Source organism: Mus caroli, chromosome 12 (assembly GCF_900094665.2).
Source record: "Mus caroli chromosome 12, CAROLI_EIJ_v1.1, whole genome shotgun sequence".
NCBI lineage: Eukaryota > Metazoa > Chordata > Mammalia > Rodentia > Muridae > Mus > Mus caroli.
In genome coordinates this window covers 29762026-29782547 of record NC_034581.1, presented here as the reverse complement: position 1 = coordinate 29782547, position 20522 = coordinate 29762026, and the positions used below count along the sequence as shown (strand labels likewise).

General features: G+C 47.6%; 1 protein-coding gene across 13 annotated transcripts in view; it reads right to left on the bottom strand.

Annotated features, from left to right (window-relative positions):
* Window positions 1-742: 742 nt before the first annotated feature.
* The window catches only part of Atxn7l1 (ataxin 7 like 1), a 218800-nt gene continuing 199020 nt past the window's right edge, over window positions 743-20522 (bottom strand). For 6 of the 13 annotated variants that reach the window (XM_021178811.2, XM_021178817.2, XM_021178818.1 and 3 more), the window contains 4 exons: window positions 14661-14853; window positions 10576-10697; window positions 8980-9285; window positions 5356-6673 (listed from right to left, as the gene is read on the bottom strand). In XM_021178811.2, coding sequence (XP_021034470.1) covers window positions 5584-6673; window positions 8980-9285; window positions 10576-10697; window positions 14661-14853 — 1711 coding nt within the window. In that variant the 3' untranslated portion in view covers window positions 5356-5583. Of the gene's footprint in view, window positions 967-2558; window positions 2634-5355; window positions 6674-8979; window positions 9286-10575; window positions 10698-14660; window positions 14854-20522 lie in introns of those variants that run through there. The other 7 variants (XM_021178812.2, XM_029484852.1, XM_021178814.2 and 4 more) reach the window with 7 other exon arrangements.

Here is a 20522-nt window from a genome sequence, read left to right as displayed (position 1 = left end):
AACTGGGCCTTGGCCGTGACATCACTTTAGCAGCTGGGATTTGTTTGGCTCAGAACAGGGAGAACTGCAGAAACCAGTTGAAGCCCTGTCCCTCGGCATCCCCCCACCCCCGTACACCCCCCTCCCGCGGGATGCAACTCCAAGCATCGGCTCCTCCCCAGCAAGCCCTTCCTCCAACTTGTGGTCCAGGGCTGCTGGTGGGAGCCAACAACTTCTTGTGGCCATCGGGGCACAATGATTGACCAGTGGAATGGAAGGGCAGGGTCGGAAAGGACTCGGGAGAGAATGAGCTCTGCAAGTGCTAAAATTCAAGAGCGTCCACCGGGTGCCAACCCGGAACCGGAACCCGGAACCAGAACCGTCAGTTTGCAACCTCTGTTCTCGGGGCTGGAGCAAAATGGCGGTGCATTAGCAGCATCAGGAGCAAGGGGAGTAACCCCAAATGTGGAAGAATATATAAGACATGACAAATAATAATTAATAATAATATAAAAAACAGAGAAAACACTGTTTTCTGTAAATCTTAAATTCAGGTTCTTTTGCCTTTTTTTTTTAACTAAAAATCATGTCAGAAGAAGAAGAAGAAAGAGAAGAAGAAGAAAGAAGAAAGAAGAAGAAGAAGAAGAAGAAGAAGAAGAAGAAGAAGAAGAAGAAGAAGAAGAAGAAGAAGAAGAAGAAGAAGAAAGAGGAAGAGGAAGGAGNGAAGAAGAAGAAGAAGAAGAAGAAGAAGAAGAAGAAGAAGAAGAAGAAGAAGAAGAAGAAGAAGAAGAAGAAGAAAGAGGAAGAGGAAGGAGGAGGGCCAGAGCCACAGGCAGTATCCATGAAACACTCTCCTCCACAGGCCAGCACCACCCTCCCGTCTCCAGACTTAGTCTCCTGGAGAGGGTGACAAGCAGACTGGCTTGAAGTGGCTTCACCATCTTGTTAGGGAAGAGTCCTTAACCTTCCCATTCTGCTTGTGTTCTTCTAGGAAAGAAAAGAAAAAGTTGTCTCATTCCAGGATGACCCGTGAGAATCCAGGAGGGAGCCCTTCTTCCCCACTACCCGTACCTGGCTAAGGGCAGTCATAGTTTGAAACCAAGGTGATACTCTAGGGAGTCCATGCGTTAGTCACCATAGCTCCAAGGCTGGAGGGAACAAGGGGACAGTGCAGTGGGGAATCATGGGACCTCTCCTGGACAGAGGGCTGAGATATCTGCATGTTCTTTTTGTATCTTCATTTTTAATGGGCTTGGGTTTTTTTCTACATGACATAAATGACATCGTGAGTTACCTGATGGAAGCACATAGCCCTTGGTTACACAGAGAGGCTTTGGAGATTTTGGGGTGCATGTAACTAATGTTCTCAGAGTGTCTCTCTTCACTTATCAGCTGTTCCTCATAGAGTTGCCACAAAGCTCTACAGACTGTGATGTCTGAGAAGGGCAAGCACAGGGCCCGCAGACAGAAGCTCTCAAGTAAGTAGTAGCTGCTGTCATGACATACAGTCAACTGTCACTAGCATGAGAGCCCCTGTCTGGAGCAGTGGGTACAAGCGGTGCTTGCAAGGATAAAGGCGTCTTGTTCTCCAGGCGTTCACCTCTAGAACATCAGCAGAGGTGACACAGCAGAGGTGACAGGTGGACGCATACCTCTCTCCTGGACTAGCAAAGTACCTGGCCGCAGCTGCTTAGTCACACAAAGTGACTCAGGACCCTAAGGGCCCTCCAACCTCTGGGGGAATGGCAAAAAAGCTTCACCCTTCATCTTTGCTCAAACTCTGACCCAAGATTTATGGGAAAATCCCCAAAGGGCAAAAATACCAGCATGCTGCTATTCAGTGTTTTCAAACCTAGAACGAAGACTGTATGTCTGAGGCAACACACCAACTTGCTGTTTGTATTTTCTACTCCACCTACGAGGCATAACTAACTGTCTTTCTGGACCTTGCACACATACTCCTTTTGGACAAAGTCACCAAACTCTGAGCTCCCCCCCCCCCATATTACTCCTATCCCTCAAGTTTATCAAAACCGCTGAGTGACCCCACTCTGAAAGCACACACTGAATGGGAGGTACAGTTCTCCAGGGGTCTTGGAGAACATAGAGGCTGACATGTACCCATGAGCAATGCCCTTCTGCATCTTGTTTCACGTTCATGATGCCTTTAGGAGGTAGTATCAATGTGCTGGCTAACAATCCAAAACCAGACACCTAGAGAATAAATCTGCAGACACCACGGAGCTGGTAATAACAATCATTGTAGCTAACAGTTGACTTTAGTATGTGTTTGTTTTCAGAGACTTTACATGCATAAGCTAATTTAATTCTCACATAGGTCATAGGACCTTAGGGACCACCCTGATCCCCACTTACTTAATAGAGGAAGAAATGGAAGCATAGATTCAATGTAAGAGATTCAAACTGTTCAAGGACCCAACTAGAAGCTCTCTCTATGTTTGGAAGCCAGGTTATCCTCTCAGCAATAGGTGAGAGGTGAACTAGGGTCTGACTCCAGTGCACATCCTTACTGGCTTGATGTTAGCTTTGAGAGGTTTCCTCCAACCCTGGAAACTTACCTGTCGGCTGTGTCCTGGGCTGGATATACTTGAAGGACTGGATTGTGACAAAGCTAGGCTGCTATTTTTTCCAACCTGAAAGACACCAGGAACCCCCATTCAGACACGGAGGCAACTTGGGAGGGGCCCTCTGACTTCATATGTTGCCAGGGCACAAGAATAGACCAGAACCACATGCCTTAATCCCCCAGTTCCTCAGAATGGAGACTTCTAACTGACATGGCAGGAGAAGGGACAACAGCTTATGGGGGCTTTGAACATGCCCCTCCCAGAGATAAAACAGTGATGGGAGCTCTTAACTTCCCTCTTCAGATGTTCACACTGTAGGAGGGAGAGCAGAGGACGCCACTCCCCACTGCAAGGGCCCACAAGCTCAGGCACTCTGACCACAGTGCAAGCCCACTCAGTTTCTAACCCTGGTTCCTTGGGTGTGCTACAGAGAAAGAACCAGGTCTGTCTGCTTAGGAGCTCCCCCATTCAGCCTCGCATTCATCCCGAAACCAGTGATCTTGCTGGGCTGCCGTTGCATGCAGGGCAGGGGAAGCGGGGATGGATGGCAAGCCTGGGGACATATGTAGCCTCTCTGTACAATTGTCCTTGGCTCCTGGTTGGGTGGGCTCTGAGGGGAGTTGACGACAGTCCCATGATCCCAGCTCTTCTGCAAAGGCAGTTCTTGCCCCCAACTTCAAAACAGCTCCTCCACTATCCCCACCCCTCAACTTTGCACATAGGCACATACCTGTCGTTCATAGTCCTGCTCTGTGTCCAATTAAATACCTTAGTGGGAATTTTTGGCTTTTTATTTCCCAGATACAATAAGAAGAAACTGCAACTTGTCTGCAAGGTACACAGCTTCATTTTGGATTTTGTTTTAGAGACAAGATCTTCACTTGATCTTAGCCAAAAAGGCCAAGAAGCGATAGAGACAAGATCTTAAGGAACTCCTGGCTGGCCTGAAATTCACTAGGTAGCTGAGGTTGACCTTGAACTCCTGATTCTCCTACCTCCAATGTCTCAGTGCTGGGACTGATTACACGTGGACCAGAGATACCTGGCTCTCATTGTAGACTTCTTGAGCTTTCTTTTCTGCCTTCTAACAGAAGTGACAACAGATGCCAAAGGCCTTTTCCTTTCCTAATACTTGAAAATGTTTAGTGGTGAGTCTAGCCAAAGCTGTTTCTCAGAGGCCTGGTGACAAGTATTGATCTATCACCATGTTGGGGGTTGGATGCTGCCTGACCTGCAGGCAGTTGTCAAGGCTCTCCTGATGCACATTCTCTGGGGAGGTTTTTAATGCTCTTTCTCCTGTTAGTTTTGCTGACTCATCACCCTGACTAAGCATTTCAGACAATCTGGGAGCCAACAGGCCAGTACTCCATCCACAGGCACTGCAGACTTGACAGGGCCAAGAGCCTGGGTTGAAGTCCCAGCCTCATTATTCACTTGCAGTGTGATTCTGGGAACCAGTAACCTTCCTATGCCTTGTTTGGGTCATGTGTAAAATGGGCTAAGAACAGGTTAGGTATTGAGTTCCTGGACTGGAGTGTTTGGGGCCAGGGGCCATCAGTTACATGCAGGCCACTGCTAGAACTTGATCTAAAGTGAGGAAGGCAATCTGACTTTGCCACAGCAGCAGGGGAGGCCCACAGGCCTGTGGAGTGGCCCTGCCTAGCAACCCGTTGGAAATACAGCCGACTCGATCTTACTCCCTGCCTGCTCACCTTCAAGCTGCCTTTCACCTGAGATCTCGAGGTGTATGGTGGGTACACATTCCAGTATAAGAAGCTGTGTGTGCCTCCATCTGAGTCTACAGAGGCTACTGGCCAGACTTTGGGTAGGATCTGGAGGGTGCTGGCTGTATATGACTTTGGAGGACCAGGGTCTCACCTTGGCCAAGACTGCAAAGCTGCCTGGTCCTTGCTCATGTGGGTGCTTGTGAATACCCCTCGGGAGGTGCTCTTCTTGGGGTTTTGCTAAGTGCCATATATGCTGACACAGGACATTAAAGCAGTGTTTCTTAGCGTTCGGGGCGCACGGCCCCTTGGGAAACAACCCTTTCACGGGAGATGCATATCAGATATCCTGTATATCTGACGTTTACATTATGATTCATGTAGCAAAATTCCAGTTGCGAAGTAGCAACGTAAAGTGATTTTATGTTTGGGGGTCACCACAACATGAGGAACTGTATTAAAAGGTCACAGTATTAGGAAGGTTGAGAACTTCTTCATTAAACCATCTTTTAATAACCATCTCCAAAGTCCCTATCCCTAAATGGGCTGGCCTTAGGGTCTGGTGTTAGCTCCATGGTGGTAAGCCTGGGCTACCCTTGCTTCCACAAGAGCAGCTCTCAAAGCCTGCTCAGAGCAGGCTGAGGAAAACTAGGGCCCTCACCTCCAGCACTGAGCCCCCATCTGGTAGGCCTAGAGTTGTAGACAGCTGTCATCAGTAGCTCTCCCAGTCCGAGGAGATAGCCTGGATTGGGAACTGGATCAAAGTCCAAGGAAAGAGACAGCTATTCTTGGGCCGTTCACACCTCCCAGTTTCCCTACAGTTCGCCCTTCTGTGGGTGACCTGGCACTGGGTGGATGCTCCTTTGCCACTGGGTGCAAGTTTTGCTTTAGGACGGGACAAGCTGTATCATCATATAAGAGGAAAAGAGGGCAGCTTGACGAGGTGGGGGACAATCACCCAGGAGCTGGATGCTCAGGCTGCCACTCCAAGTGGTACCTGGCATCACTTCACCAGCCTGGGGTTCAGGCTCACCCTGAGGGGATTCCAACAGATCAGATCAAACTGCTTAGCAACACAACTCTTTAATGAAGTAGGCCTCATATAAAACCTCAAGATAGGAAACAGACGAAAGGAATGGGGGAACTCAGAGAGTCTATGTGCCTTGGTTTACCCAGCTGTTAAGTGATGGCCATTTTTTTTTTTTTTTTTTTTTTTACCCCGTGCTGGGTTTGTTGTGAGGACTAAAGGAAATGATTACTGTAAAGTGCTCAGCATAGGGACTAGCAAAGTCCTACCAAGAACTCTCGGAGCCTATGGGGAACCCGGGAAAAGGAGCCGTGTGTGTGTTACCTGTCTGAGCCACCTGGCCAAGCAAGGGTGCTGCCCAGCTCCCCCTGCCCCCCAGAGCCAGTGAAGGCAGTGCCAGGAGCTCCCTTACCTGCCGAGAGGAGGTGCTGTTAACGGGATCGGGCACCGGTGCAAGAAGGCTGGGTGGGTTCTTTTTGTGAACGCTATTCATACCAGGCATTTTAGTGATCTTACAGGCTTTGCTACTAGGACTCGAATTCTTACGTTTTTTTCCTTCTGATTTGTCAAAGGAGAGGGGCAGAGAAGACACAGCGTTGTGTGAGGCCAGAGAGAGGTCCCCTGCATGGAGTGCAAGGGAGGGCACGGAGAGGGGACAGGAGCCACTGCTGCCACCCACGGCGCCCACCTGTCTCACTATGTCCATGGGGCCGCTGGGCAGTGAGGTCCGTCCTGAGGGCTCCAGCTTGGCACTGAGTGGGCTCACCCCGTTATTTGAGTTGTGCACAGACAGACTGTTATAGGGAGGGGCTGCCTGATAGGAGTTCAAAGCAGAACTGGCATTCAGAATGCAGTTCTTTTTGTGGGGCCCTGACAATGGAGACGAGAGGGGAGCCTGCAAGGATAAGGAGGAGGCGGAAGTGGAGGACTGCGGCTTCCTCTTTTTGTTACTTGGAGATTCGTCGCTACGAGCGGACAGGTCTTTCACTTTTGAGGATTTGCTGGTTTTGGTTTTGGATGGCTTGTGGGATGGGGAAGGAATGACAGCTGGTATCGGGGACACGGCGGATGGGGCCTTGAAGGTTGAGTCCATGATGCTGAGGGTTGCAGCCACATGGGGGAAAGCTGTGGTGTGGGACATGAGGACGCGTGGGTCCGGCGATGCCACAAAAGCTGCGTCTGAGAGCATGGCTGATGTCATTATGTAAGAAGAGGTGAGTCTCGAGCTGATGGGAGCTGAAGGAAGATACACAGCACTGGGGTTGCTGAAAGGCTGCAAAACGGATGCTGGAACGGGGGTGGTGATGTGGGCTGCTGGCGAGGGCATGGGGCTATCTGCCGCAGGAGGGATCTTCCTAAACACGAGAGAAGAGCCAGAGAGAAACAGTGAGACGTCGGGTTGGCATCGCCTGGGAGGCCGGGTGAGCTTTGATCGGCAGGGCTACAGAGGACACCCAGCAGGACCAGACTATGGAAAATGAAGCCTTGAAGGATGATGAACTGAAGGATGGCCCTTCCCTACGAACGTCAGCATCTATCTGAACACTTTTAGAGTCTGTTCTCCACACTTAGCTACCGGAGACTGGCTCGTTTGAGTTCATGAGTAGAAGGCATATGCTGTCAAGACTAGAACTAACCTGAGATTTCCCCCCCCCCCCTTCCCCGCCTCACATGCCTTTGGCAGCGATAAAAGTTGATGAGGAGAAAAGGCCTGGACCACCTGGACACACCCTTCTGCCTACTTCGACCTCTTTCATTCCCATTTCCTCCACACTGCTTTTGCTGGACCCATTTTGGAAAAGGCCTTTTCCCCACTTGTCAGCATCCCCTGGTCATTGGTACCCAATGTCCCTGGCTACTCCAGAGAGAGGTGCTTCCATTTTAGCTCTTGGCGACTGGATTGTGGTATCCATGGGAAGTTAGGAGCTTGGATAATGAAACTATCAAGTTGCCCAGACCTAGGGCAACTTGTATTTTTTCCCCCTTCTCTTCCTCAATCTATTTCAGGGGGAGGTTGGCATAAGGCTGCCCTTCTGCAAGTCTCTCTGCTCCTGGACTGGGAAAAGGTGAGCACTCTGCATGCTTGTGTATCTGGAGGGAACAATGAGGGACAAGATATGAGCAGAACAACAGCATGGGACCAGGGGAGAGAAAGGAAAGCCACTGTTTTCTTGTTCGGCTTTCTTAAAACTGGCATCAGGGTCAGGGTGGCGCTGCCTGAGGGGAAAGTCCTTGGAGATTACCAACATCAGGTAAGGCTCCTTAGACTTTTGCACACTTGTTCTTTTAGACAGAGCCTCACCACATTGCCCCAGCTGGTCTTGAACTTGTGGTCTTCCTGCCTCAGCCTTCTGAGTGTGGGATTATAGGCATGTGAAAACACCTAACCATGAGACCCTTTTGACTTGGGTTGGAAATGACTCCCATTTCCAACTTACAGCTTAGACCCAAGCTGCTATTACCCTTGGGACCTGGAATGGCAGGAGGATGGGAACCCGGGGTCTGGTACAGCAGTCCTGGGCTCACATCCTGCTCCCAATTTTATAATTAAGAAGTGACCTTAGGAGCAAGAGAATGCTTTCAAGATTGTTCTTATGTTTTGTTCTCTCTCTGCTCATCCCCCTTCTCGGATGCAGCAGCAGGAGGCAAGCTAGAGGCACAGGGAAGGGCGGGGCTTGTGCTACCCCTTCTCCTCTGCCAGACCAAGGAGATCAAATACAAGAGAAGATCGTTGCCAACCCCACGGCAGCCACGATGGCATCTGAGAATCTCCTTCCTCTCAAGCCCATGGTACATCAAAGCTCCTGTCGGCCCTATAAACAAGATGCTGCATGGATACTTTTGGCCATGGATGAATGAGTGCATGAAGAGATGGATGAATGGAGAAGTGGATGGGAAAGCAGGTGATCTCAGCAGCAACACAACTGTATCGTCAGGGACTGAGCATGCTGGGCAGGGGTTCCCACGGGGGCAAACCATGGAGGTCTGCACACATCCTTAGAACTATCTGGCCCTGCGTACGGCTCTCCTGACAGGGCAAGGGTACATTCTGGAAGGCACTAGCAACTCTTGCTGTCATTCTTACCCGATGGTGGCACGGCAGGTGCCTCCGGCCCCTGACTCATGTTCTTATCATCTAAATAGTCACAGTGGTAGAGGTCTGACCATGTCTTGTAATAGGGGTAATTTACAAGGACCAGGCAGTTAATTTACTTAAGGGGATGGGGGCGTCAGTTGGGGATCTTGAGTGAGATACAGCTTACTGTCCCGGTTTATATTTTTCTCATTAAATGGTATAAATACTTCAAATTGTGCAGACAGGCAAAATTGAAGCCCTAAGTCTTACTTGGCCCCTGCCCAAGATGGGAATGGCTGCTACTTCTGGTATACCTTCTAGACCTATCTTTCCTCTCGTCTTTAACCCTCAGTGGTATAGGAGAAGTGGGAGAAAGAGCTGTCCCTGCAAGCCTTTCCCCCATGCTAAACAGTTTCGATGTTTCCTCAGTGCCCAATGACAGCGGTTTTCACCTTTGCTGGGCTGCCTGGCTTAGGTTTTGCACATGGCCTACAGGAAGTCCCATATAAAAGCCCAGAGATGTGATCAAATTCCTGACAGCTCCCATCCTCCCATGCCAGCTGGCGTGGGGATCCAGATGCTGACCTGGCTGAAAGAGAATACTGTGTTGGCGTCTCCTGATGCAGAGTTAAATGCTTGTTAAAGAAAAAAGAGTCTTGGCCGTTCCTTTTCTTCCTAATGTCTTCCACGCCCCCATCGGCTGCCATCCCTCCAGGTTCGGGCCCTTCAGGGCCTGAAGTCTGGGCAGCGAGGTTGAGAGGGCAGCGGGGTGCTACGCTCTCCAGAGTTGACACCCAGGCAGCCCCAATGTTGCTCAGTGACAGCAGATTGGTTAGGCAAGTCCTGAACAGAGGGGAGGGACCTGACGCCCTGTGGCTCGGGCTTCTGTGCCTGAGGAGGAAAGGAATATGGAGCTTGAGCTGACAGAGCACCAGCGAATGAAATACAGATCAACACATTCCTTCCACGTGTCAGGGACGAACACTTCTATAACACAGGCGATCAGAGAGCGGGGAGAACCACCAGGGTTGGCTGCCATGTTTGGAAGTTAAGGCAGAGGCTTAAGCCACCAAATAACCAAGAACTATGTAATCCCCAAGCAGAGCTTCCTAAGATTCTAAATGCAATACAAACAGAAATTAATGACGCCTTGGAGACCAGCAGGGCAGGCACTCACACAGGAGGACCCTTTCCTAGTTAATATACCAGCATCTGTCCTGAGTCCCCTGTGAGTGCTTAACAGAAACAATGGAGACCCAGGTCTATGTGTGCAAAGGGGCTAAGATGACAGCTGCCTGGGGAGAGGGGAAGGCTGTAGGTTCTGTTTCCTGTTTCTCAGGATGCCCTGCAGCCTCTCCTGGGCCTCACTGGGCAGGCTGAGGGTCTGAACTGTTATTGAGACCCAGACTGACGTAACCCATCCTTTTACTGGAGTACACACACTCCAGGTCCCTTAGGAGGCATGGGGGTGGGGGGACATTCAGAGGTTGGCGAAATGTGTCACAATTGAGAGGATCCAGGCCTTCTATTCCTCCCCAAGAGCATCCTGGGTTTCTCCCCTTTCCATACATCCTCTATAAAATGTCAGTGCATTGGGAAATGTGGGAGAATAAACAATGGATCCTAAGCTGGACTTTAGAGGAGAGAGAGAAGGAGAGGTGAGGAGAGGGCCCTAGGGAGATGGGGAGGGCCAAAGACAAACTCAACCAGCTTCGCAACGTTGCTCAGAATCTGCCCTACTGACAACTGTACATAGATTTTAACAAGGACAGCAACTAGCTAGAAATTTGTGAGTAATCATTATGAAAGTTTTTATCATTGTCCCTGAACCATTAACATCACAAACAGAAGCACATTCTTAACAGCTTTAGACAATAGTGATTAAAAAAAAAGCCCTATAATCCTACAGAATAAACCCGATTTTACCTTAAGATTCTTCTCATTTGGTTTAGAAGATTACCAACACAACAACCATCTCCCAAGAAAACAAAGCAAACAGCCCCATTATAGGTGTTTCCAAAATGCTATTAATCAGAGCTGACATTTCAGAGTCAACCAGGAACCCTGACTTCGGGCTCATTTTGGTCTATGGCAAGCCAAGGGCTGGGGCTTGTCTACAAGGTTTAGGCAATAATGAGGCAGCTCTCCTCTTAGATCGCAAAGAAACCGTCGCTCACTTACTTCCACATCTGCGAATTCAAGTGTTTTTCTACCATGGAGTTCAGTGCGAAGCGAAATCGATCCCACCTTCTATCAAACACATAGTATCCTCGTCCCATGAGGCGACTCCCAAATGAGCAGAACTATGAGGGGGGAAAACATTTTAATTTTGATTACAGGTTAATAAGCTACACAGAGAAAAATAACATTTGCATAAAAACACACAGGGGTACCATTTTACTCAAAAGAAAAGAAGCAACTGGTACCGAGGCCAAAAATATTTCTGTGATGTTGTAGTTTGAGTTCTGGGGTCCCAGCAGAAGCTCACATTTAAGCTGGTGATTGTGCCATTCAGTTTTCTGTGGCATGGAGGGCCACCCTCTTTACCTCCGGGATGGAGCCAATGGTTTAGGATAGAAAATAAGAGAGCAACGGCACCCAGGGATCTTTGCAGCTCCACCTGTTCATCACGCCTCCCATTATCTCTTGGAACTTGGGCTTCCCTGCTTCCATTTAGGGGTGAAAAGGCTGGTTCTCCCCACCTTGATGCCATAGAACTTCCTCCAGGTGAACTGCTGGTCCACTCCAGTCCCAATGGCATCTGCGTGCCTTTTCCTTTTTAAAGATATGTATCTGTGTGAGAGCATGAGATCCCTCAAACTGCAGTTACAGACAGTTGGGAGCTGCCATGTAGGTGTTGGGAATTGAATTTGGGTCCTCTGGGAGAACAGCCAGTGTTCTTAATTGCTGGCATCTCTCCAACCCCTAAAACACTTTTTTTGTTTGTTTGATTGACTGTGTTTTGTTTTGTTTTGTTTTGTCTTGTCTTGTTTTGTTTTGTTTTGTTTTCCAGAGACAGGGTCACACTATGAGCTCTGGTTGTCCTGGAACTCACTATGATGACCAAACTGGCCTTGAACTCATAAAGATCTATCTGCCTCTGCCACATCTGCTCTCATAAGATGCCCAGGAATACATCACAACTCTGAGCTCTCACCTTATCCTCTCTGCCTGCTGTTTTCCTCTTTAGCAACTATGATTGTATTCTTTGATGGTTTGTATATGTTTGACCCAGGGCATGGCACCATTAGGAGGTGTGGCCTTGTGTGTCACTGTGGGCATGGGCTTTAAGATCCTTCTCCTAGCTGCCTGGGAGCCAGTCTTCTCCTAGCAGCCTATAGATGAAATTGTAGAACTCTCAGCTCCTCCTGCACCATGCCTGCCTGGAAGCTGCCATGCTCCCACCTTGATGATAATGGACTGAACCTCTGAACCTGTAAGCCAGCCCCAATTAAATGTTGTCCTTATAACAGTTGCCTTGGTCATGGTGTCTGTTCACAGCAGTAAAACCCTAACTAAGACAGACGCCCGATTTATAATTCTCATTGCTAATGGCCTCATCTGACTGCTTCTCCCACTGTGAATACTGATGACACATCTACTATACATGGTCTGAAATCTGTTGCCTGTCTGTTCTTCCTCCTTCTCTTCTCTCCTCTAAAACTTCCAGCCCCACCTTTCCTTTCCACGGCGTAATCACAGGCTCTAGCCTTTATTTCACCAGGTAACACTGGGAGAAGGCTCACATGGAATCACCTGAGTACATGACCCACAACTTTTTCAGAGGGAGAGCCCCTCTTCAGAAAGCAGAATCAGCATCAAAATACAAACAGCACCAGGGCAATCCACAACAGAAACCACTTAGACTCATTATATATACACAATGTGATGGCTATCAATGTTTAAAGTGTGGGGACTTCGTTCTCTTCCTCCTCAGTATAAGAATCATAGAGATAAAGAACTTTAAAAGGGGGCTTAGGATTAGGGAGCTGAGGCAGGAGAATTATGAGTTCAAAGCCACATAGTGAGAACATCTTTAGAAAAACAAAAACAAACAAAAAGACACACCACATTTTTTTTTAAAAAGTGAATTAAAAAGTTCCACAGAAATATTTAAAATAAACCACTGAATTTAAAATTTAGGGCTGAAACATTCAGGCATTTAATAAACACTGGTTGTCATGTGGGGCAACTGGAGGCCAGCAGACAGAAACTGTAAGAAGCAACCTCCGAGAAGGTGACACTTGGTGGGTCTAGAGCTCAGGAAAGCCTGCAAATGACTCTATAATTCAAATGGCACTTTTCCCATCCCCGAGCTTCCAGCAGCTCCCTGGCAGCAAGCCCAGGCTCAGTGCTGGATTGGCACCCATTCTGCAAAGGCATCCTGGAGGAGCCTTTGGAACCATTTGCAGGAGGACCTGCAGGGTCTTCCCTTTGTTCTTTGTTAAAACCCTGCTACCCACAAAATCTGATACCACAAATTACTACAGCGCGTTCTCACTGACCAAGGAGAAAAACATACATGTAACTTCAGCACGGAAGTCGGTCTCCACCTCTCTGTGGGAGCTGATCCTGGTGTCACTATCACTGCCTTTATCATCCCAACTGCTATGTGTGTGTGTGTGTGTGTATGATTTGTGTATGATTTAATGTGTCAGTTGATCATAAGAAAAAAAGGACAAAGCAAAGAAACAAACTCATGATTTTTCCATTTTGTTCTGCAAAACGTTAAGGGTCTATAATGCCCTGTGAATGTGGCTAATCTCCTATAGGAGCGTGCCCTGTGGACAGACTTCTTGATGCTCTCCAGATGCTGGCCTTTTGGGAGAGACCAGTATCTCTTTCAGCCTTGGGAGCTGGAGGCCCCTTTGGTTTTGGCTACCAGCATATCTAATACCACTGGGGTTTGAGGCCAGATAGCCAGGGAAGCTGGCACTGTGTGCCTTGGGCAGAGCTGCAGATGCTCACTATGACAGACCCTGCTGCCACTGGCTGTCCTCTGCAGTGTCCTGCCTTACTTGGCCCTGGCTTCTCTTTATTAACACAGCCACACTTTTATCTTGATATTGTGTGTGCAGCAGTTACAGAGAAGACCTTGGAATGAGGCACAGCTGAGTCACCACACTCACTCCTTTTTCTTTCTGCCACCTGCCAGTGTAGCGGTAGACATGTCACAGCAGCGCTGTACTACATACAGCAGAGACATCTGCTGGGGTTTCATGGGAAGCTCTTAGTAAATGAAGAAAATCATCTTGGAAGACCCTCTTTTTGTGTGTCCCCCTTCTTCCCTGTTTAGAAAGGAACCAGGTGCCAATGTGACCCAGGAGCTGTGGTCAATGTATTAAAATGTGAACAGCAAAGATGTGTGCGGATGTAGTAGAGACTGGACCACGGCTGCAGGTGCACCTGCCTCTAGGTTTCTTGCCATGTAAGATAATGAAATGTTCCTGTGTGAGTATGGAGGCACTGGGTTTTCTACAACTGCAGACAAAATCACTGCAGCTGGTCCCTCACTACTTCAGCACTGGCAGAGTCACAGGTTAGAGGTGAGTCACGGGTCACCATCATCTCCAGAAATGGGAAGTGGCACACGGGTGGAGGGGGAAGGACCAACCTTGACTTCCAGCCCTACTGAGTTCATTTGCAAAGCTTCTGAGATCTAGAGTCAGTCAGAGCTAATCCTGAAGGCTCAGGCTGGCACCAGAACAAACCACCATGAGGGCCATCTAACCAGGGACACAGCACTGGGCTCTGTAACTGTCACATCAGCCACTTCCTCTCTCAGAGGACTATGAGGCAAATGTGAACAGGCCTCCAACTGATGCCTTCATTTCCCCTTATGATGTCAATGACCATCTCAACTGTTAAAGTCATTCCCTCAAACTGCTCTCACTGACGAACAATCATGGTGATGTGAAACACCATCCCTACCGCTGGCTCTGCTGCCACATGGTCATACTAACAACAGTCAGGCATAGAGGCTCTGTTTTCAGATGTGCAAAGTCAGAAAGTTGGTTCCTAAGAGCACGTATATAGACACCATTTCTCAAGCATTCTTAAGGGACTATATATAGCCAGTTGGGAGCCCCTTCATTTTATTCCATGATGTTCAAGGACATCTCTTATGCCATTTCACCTTTGGGAAAGCCTTCAGATGAGGCTATACTCTCGAGCCCTTTCCTTAGGAATACAGGCCTCTGTTGCCATCACCAAGGGGCCTTCAAAGCAACAGGGGACACAGCATAGGAGGGACAAAGGAGACCTACCGCAAGAGGTCTGGGGTGGTGTGTGGAGAACTGACAGTCTAACTTCTCGGACTCGTCGGCTCCGTCCATCTCCCCTTCATCACTGGACAGCCGGCTGGCAAGGTCGCCTCCAGCTGGGGGCAGAGGGGGCTCTGGAGTGTAGCCGCTGTGGTTTGAAGACGTACTGCTGCTTATGCTGTTTGCAGACGATGGTCTAAGGGTGAGACGGGGAGAACACAGAGAACAAGTTGTCTTCAGGAAATCAGATCCACCCATTTCATGCCGCCAAAAAGCAGTCCTGCCACGATGTCAGGGAGGGCGAGCCAATGGCACCGATCTAAAGGGAAACATTAAACTGCAGGGGTGACAGCTCTCCTCAGGGACCCACTACTGTTTGTAGTACAGTGTTCTCTGGCTTGCTGCCTCTGGAGTACAAGGCAAGCCCAAGAAGGAACCCCTAGTGTGAGCAGGGGGATTGTGACATGTGAACTTACGCAGAGTCGAGTGACTGTCTTCTGGGAGTTCATCTACAAACACTCACCCAAGATCAAGTGTTACCAACAGTTTAGTTTATGTCCTTTCAGACTTCCTTAGTGTGCATGCATGAATTAAAAAAAAAAAAAAAAGTAAAAGGATTTGAGACGGGGTCTCATGTATCTCAGGTCTTGAACTCCCTAAGTAGACAAGGATGACCTTGGACTTCTGAGTCTCTTGCCTTTACCTCCTGAGTATCTGGGGTCGTAGGTGTGCGACACCATGCCCAGTGGATGCAGTGCTGGGGGTGAAAGTCGGGGGCTTTGAACACGTTAGGTAAGCACTCTGCCAATCCAGTCACTCTCTTCCCAACCACTGAAACCGATTTCTATTACATTATTATTTTATGTGTTGGGAATCTTGTCTGTATGTATATCATCACTTGTATGCCTGGGTGTCTGAGGGGCCAAAAAAGAAAAAAAACTGGATCCTGATCTTACAGATGGCTATAAGCTCGCTGCTGTGTGAGTGCTAGGAATTAGACGTGAACCCAACCCTAAGCATTTGTTTCTAACTTTTCTAAATGGCTCTTGGGTAAGTAGTTTAGCCATCATGGCAAACCATCCTGGTCCTGCAGGATAAAGGTAACCTGGATTTTGTTAATTACATCTTGGTCATACAGGAAAATCCCTTTTTCTTTGTTTTGTTTTGTTTTATGAGACAGGGTCTCTAGTCCTGGTTGGTCTAGAATTCTCTATGTAAACCAAGCTGACTTCAAACACACAGAGATCTGCCTGCCTATGCTGCAGAGTGCCTGGATTAAAAGACATGCACCACCTAGCCCAGCAAAATGCAAAACATGGAACATAGGCTGGGCTTGAACTCATGGTCTTACTTGCCTATGCCTCTTCAGCAAGTCCCAAGTGGCAAGTGCCACAACAAGCAGCTATTTTCACTTTTGCAAGAAGTCTTTACAAGTGAAAAGTCAGGGTCTATATAAGTCAGAGGACACTAACAAGAATACACTACAAATAAAATTGTAACACACTAATATAACAACTGTTAAAATTAGGCCATCAATATATCACTGCTTTCCAGCATGTAGGGGAATTTTCATAACAAACACTGAAAACAGAAACAAAAAGAGAGCTAGCAGTATCCATATGCCTAAGAAAGAGACTGAAGAAGTTCTGTTTTTCTTGGTTTTACTTTTTTCCCTGTTTTACAGATATACATTACAGTAATGGGTCTCATGTAGCCCAGGCTGGCCTTGAATTTGCTGTGTCATGGAGAATGACCACGAATGTTCTTGTGCTACCTCCCAAGTGACAAGAGGCCAGGCCTGGGCCACCACATGTGGCTAATCTATGTACATCTTGTTAGTCAATCAAGTTAGTTAAAGAATTAACATATCCATCATTTCTTAGAGTTATATTTCTACCACCTACGAGGAGTTGAACTTGGGGCTTTATGCCAGCTAGAGGAGTGTTCCACCACTACCTGGAACTCTTTTCCAGTTTTATTTTGGGACAGAGTCTTATCAAGTTACTCAGGCTGGCCTTGAACTCACTCTTGAGCACAGTGCCCTCTTTTTTTGGGGTGGGGGTTTACAGTGACCATTAGATCTGTAACACAGTCTTATCAATTAGAGTTGCCATTGGGCATTGTGCCCCCATAACTCACTCTGGACCTGGACCTAGACCTGTCCTGGCTCCTGTCATTCCTCCACCTCTCCGTTGGTCACAGTACTCTAGTCTCTTTCTCCCTTCCCGTGGCTTCCTTTCCCTCTCCCTCCCTTCCTTTCTACTTATTTATGGAAGGTGGGGAGCTTACCATAGGGTCTTGCTATGTAGCTCAGCCTGGTCTCACAATACTCCCGCCTCACTCTCCTGCTACTGGAATTACAGGCCCAGGCTACTATGTCTAGCTTCTGCCTACTATTTCTGAGTTCAACTTTGTAAAAGAGTCAACATAAAAGTGGAAACAGAGAGTGTTTTTTGGACTTGTTTTGGTTAACAGAACCCTCTCAAATTTTATTCATGTTGCTGAAAAGAGCTAGACTACCATCTTTTGTGGCTGAATAATGTTCCATTATGTTACATGTAACAAACTTTCTTTTGTTTTTGTTTTTTGTTTTGTATTGTTTTTTGGGGTTTTTGTTTGTTTGTTTTTTAAAGACAGAATCACATGTAGATCAGGATGGCTTCAAACTCACTATGTAGCTGAGGGTGACTCCGAACACCTATTTTTCCTGCCTCTACCTTCAATACCTTCTATTCTAAGTGCTGGGATGACAGGCAGGTACTGTCAGCCTCCCACCCCCAACAATGGACTTTGCTCTTCACTATGTAGCCTAAGCTATCCTTGAAGTCAAAAGCTTCCTGCCTCAGCCTTTCAAGTGCTGGAACTGTAGGTATGCAGATATACCTGGCCCCAAATTTCTTTATGTATTCACCTAGAAGCAGACACTGAGCTTGTGTTTATGTCTGTGCTATAGTGGATAATTCTGCAGTAAATACCAACCTGTAAAGACTGCGCATGAAATGAGATAAAGGAATCACGCTCAACCATTAACCTCCTTCCCCAAGTTCCTCAACAAAGATACTTAAGAGGTTTTTTGTTTTTTGTTTTTTTTTTAAAGGGGAAGAGAGTCAAAGAACAGGATGCAACAGAAAAATGATGATAGCTACCCTGTACCCATGTGTGCTCTTTTTAATTGTGTTTATTAATGATTGGCTTAGAACGATTGGCACACGCACACATGGCAGGGCAGGGGGAACACAGGAGATTTCTGCCACATGTGTGATGGGCTGAGCAGGGTGAATATAGGAAATATCTGTCATTTCAATGGAATTTTCCTATCAGCCTAAAACTGCTTTAAAATATAAAGGATGTTTAAGAGAACCGGTGAAGAACGCACATGGAGAGTGGCCTCGACTTCATCTGGACGGCAGGACTGGACACACTGAGATGTCTGTGGCCATCTTGCTATTGGACTCAGAGGATGAAGTTCTAGGGACTACAAAGAGGGTAAAAATTTCAAACAAAATGCAAAGAGGGCCACTGAGATGCACAGTGTTCGAAAGCACTTGCTGTGCTGACCTGGGTTCAACATCCAGAAGTCATAAGTCATATAAAGGTTGAAAGAGAATAGATTCAATAGGATTGTCCCCTGACTTCTACATAGGATTCACATATCCCCAACACACATGCACACACACACACACACACACACACACACACACACGGGAGGGGGTGGCAGCAGAGCAATGCCTGATCTCTGGGGACTAGCTCCCCTCACCTCCTTGTCACATTTGCTAAGACTCCTCATGTCAATAGTTCTGGGTTCTGCTATTTGCACCCGAGGAACCTGAACGGACACACGCATGAACAGATTTCCGCATAGCTTTAGAAGACAATGTGCCAGGGGAAATGCTGACTAGTGGGAAAGGAGCTGACTTGCTCTGAAACGTCTAGGAAGCCTGGTGCATGACCTACTGAGGGCTGCAAACTATGGATGAGCAGGAGGATCAGAAGGGCAAGGCTAGCCTGGGCTACAAGAAAGACAGAAGGAAAAAAGGAAGGAGGGAGAGAGAGAGAGGAAGACAACTAGTTAGTTAGAGATGAGAACTATGCATAGCTGAACAACAGCTGGCCTCCATACAGGTCACCTCCACATCTCTACCATCTCACACCACCAAATAACACCACGCCTGACAGGACACTGTCCCCATCTCAGTCAATCTTCTAGGGAGAAACACAGGTTTTCTTGTCAGAGAAAATGAACTGGAGAGGTATAGACACAGGCTTCCGAGCAGGTCAGGGAGTAGATGTTGCACAGGTTGCAAACAGGACCCGGGGATTGTCTCTAAGGAGGAATCCCCAGTACCTAAGCCTCCTGTGAGATCAAGCAGCATTCGTTTAGGAAGAAACTGACCACCTGCAAGGAATCTTCCAGACTTCGGGCCTTATAACCAGATCCTCTTTTGGGTCTCCACATGGAGGCTTCCAGCCAACTTGCTGGGACCTATCTTCCAGCTATTCACGGTCAGCCATTACCTGGCATTTCTACAGCAACCCCAACATGAAGCTGACCCCAAAAGACACTGACACATGAATGGGAAAAACCTGGAATGAGCAAGAACCACGAGGGAAAGCAGAAACGCTAAAGACCCATCTTCAAGTCCACAAGAATGTTATTACACTGTTTGACATGAGGCTCGGTGGTACCACAGACACTTGCTTGGCATGTGAAAGGCCCTGGGTTTGGTCTCCAGCACAAACAATTCCCAAAACAGAGTGGTATCACTTCAGAGAAATTAATGTCTTATAAAATAAACAACTGGATAAAACGAATGAGATAAACCAGGCATGTTGGCACAGGCTCATAATCCCAGCTACCCAGAAGGCATAAGCAGGAGGATTTTGAGTTTAAGGCCTATAGTGAGACCCTGTAGTGGTTTGAATAAGAATGGCTCCCACAGGTTCATGTGTGTGAATGCTTAGTCATCACGCAGTGGCACTATTTGAAAGAATTAGAAGGATAAGGAGGTATGGCCTTGTTGGAGTAGGTGTGGCCTTGTTGTCAGAAGTCTGTCACTGGGAGTGGGCTCTGAGGTTTCAAAAGCTCATGCCAAGCCCAGAATCTCTCTTGGCCTGCTGACAAGGATATAGCTCTCATCTACTTCTCCAGCCCCACACTTACATGCCACCATGCTCAATGACATGATGACAATGGACAAAAATCTGGAACTGTAAATGAGCCCCAAACTAAATGCTTTCTTTTATGAGTTGCCTTGGACATGGTATCTCTTCATAGCAATAGAATGAAGTGACTAAAATAGACACACACACCCCTTTTTTTTTTTTTTCTTAAAAAAATACATTTTGGCTTTTTGAAACCAGGGCTCTCTCTACGTAGCCCTGGCTAATCTAGAACTCACTATGAAGACCAGGCTGGCGTCAAACTCACCCTCATCCCTCTGCCTCCTGTGTTCTGGGATTAAAGGTGTGTGCTACCACAGCTGCTGAGACCCCCACCTCCAATAAATAAAAGGCTGGAGGGCGGCCTCAGTGATTACAAGTGTTTGCTATGCTGTGGATCTTGTTCCCCTAACTGGGCAGCCTTGTCTGGCCTCAGTGGGAGAGGATGCGGCTACTTCTGCAGTGACTTCATGTGTGAGGGAGAGAAGGTGATACTTGGGGTGGAGTTTCCTCTTCTCAGAGGAGAAGGGGAGGGGGACCTGTGTGAGGGGGTACTGGGAGGAGGTGAAATTGGGATGTAAAGTGAATAAATAAATGAAAGAAAGAAAGAATATATTTTGATATATTCATACCAAAAGAAGAAGAAGAAGAAGAAGAAGAAGAAGAAGAAGAAGAAGAAGAAGAAGAAGAAGAAGAAGAAGAAGA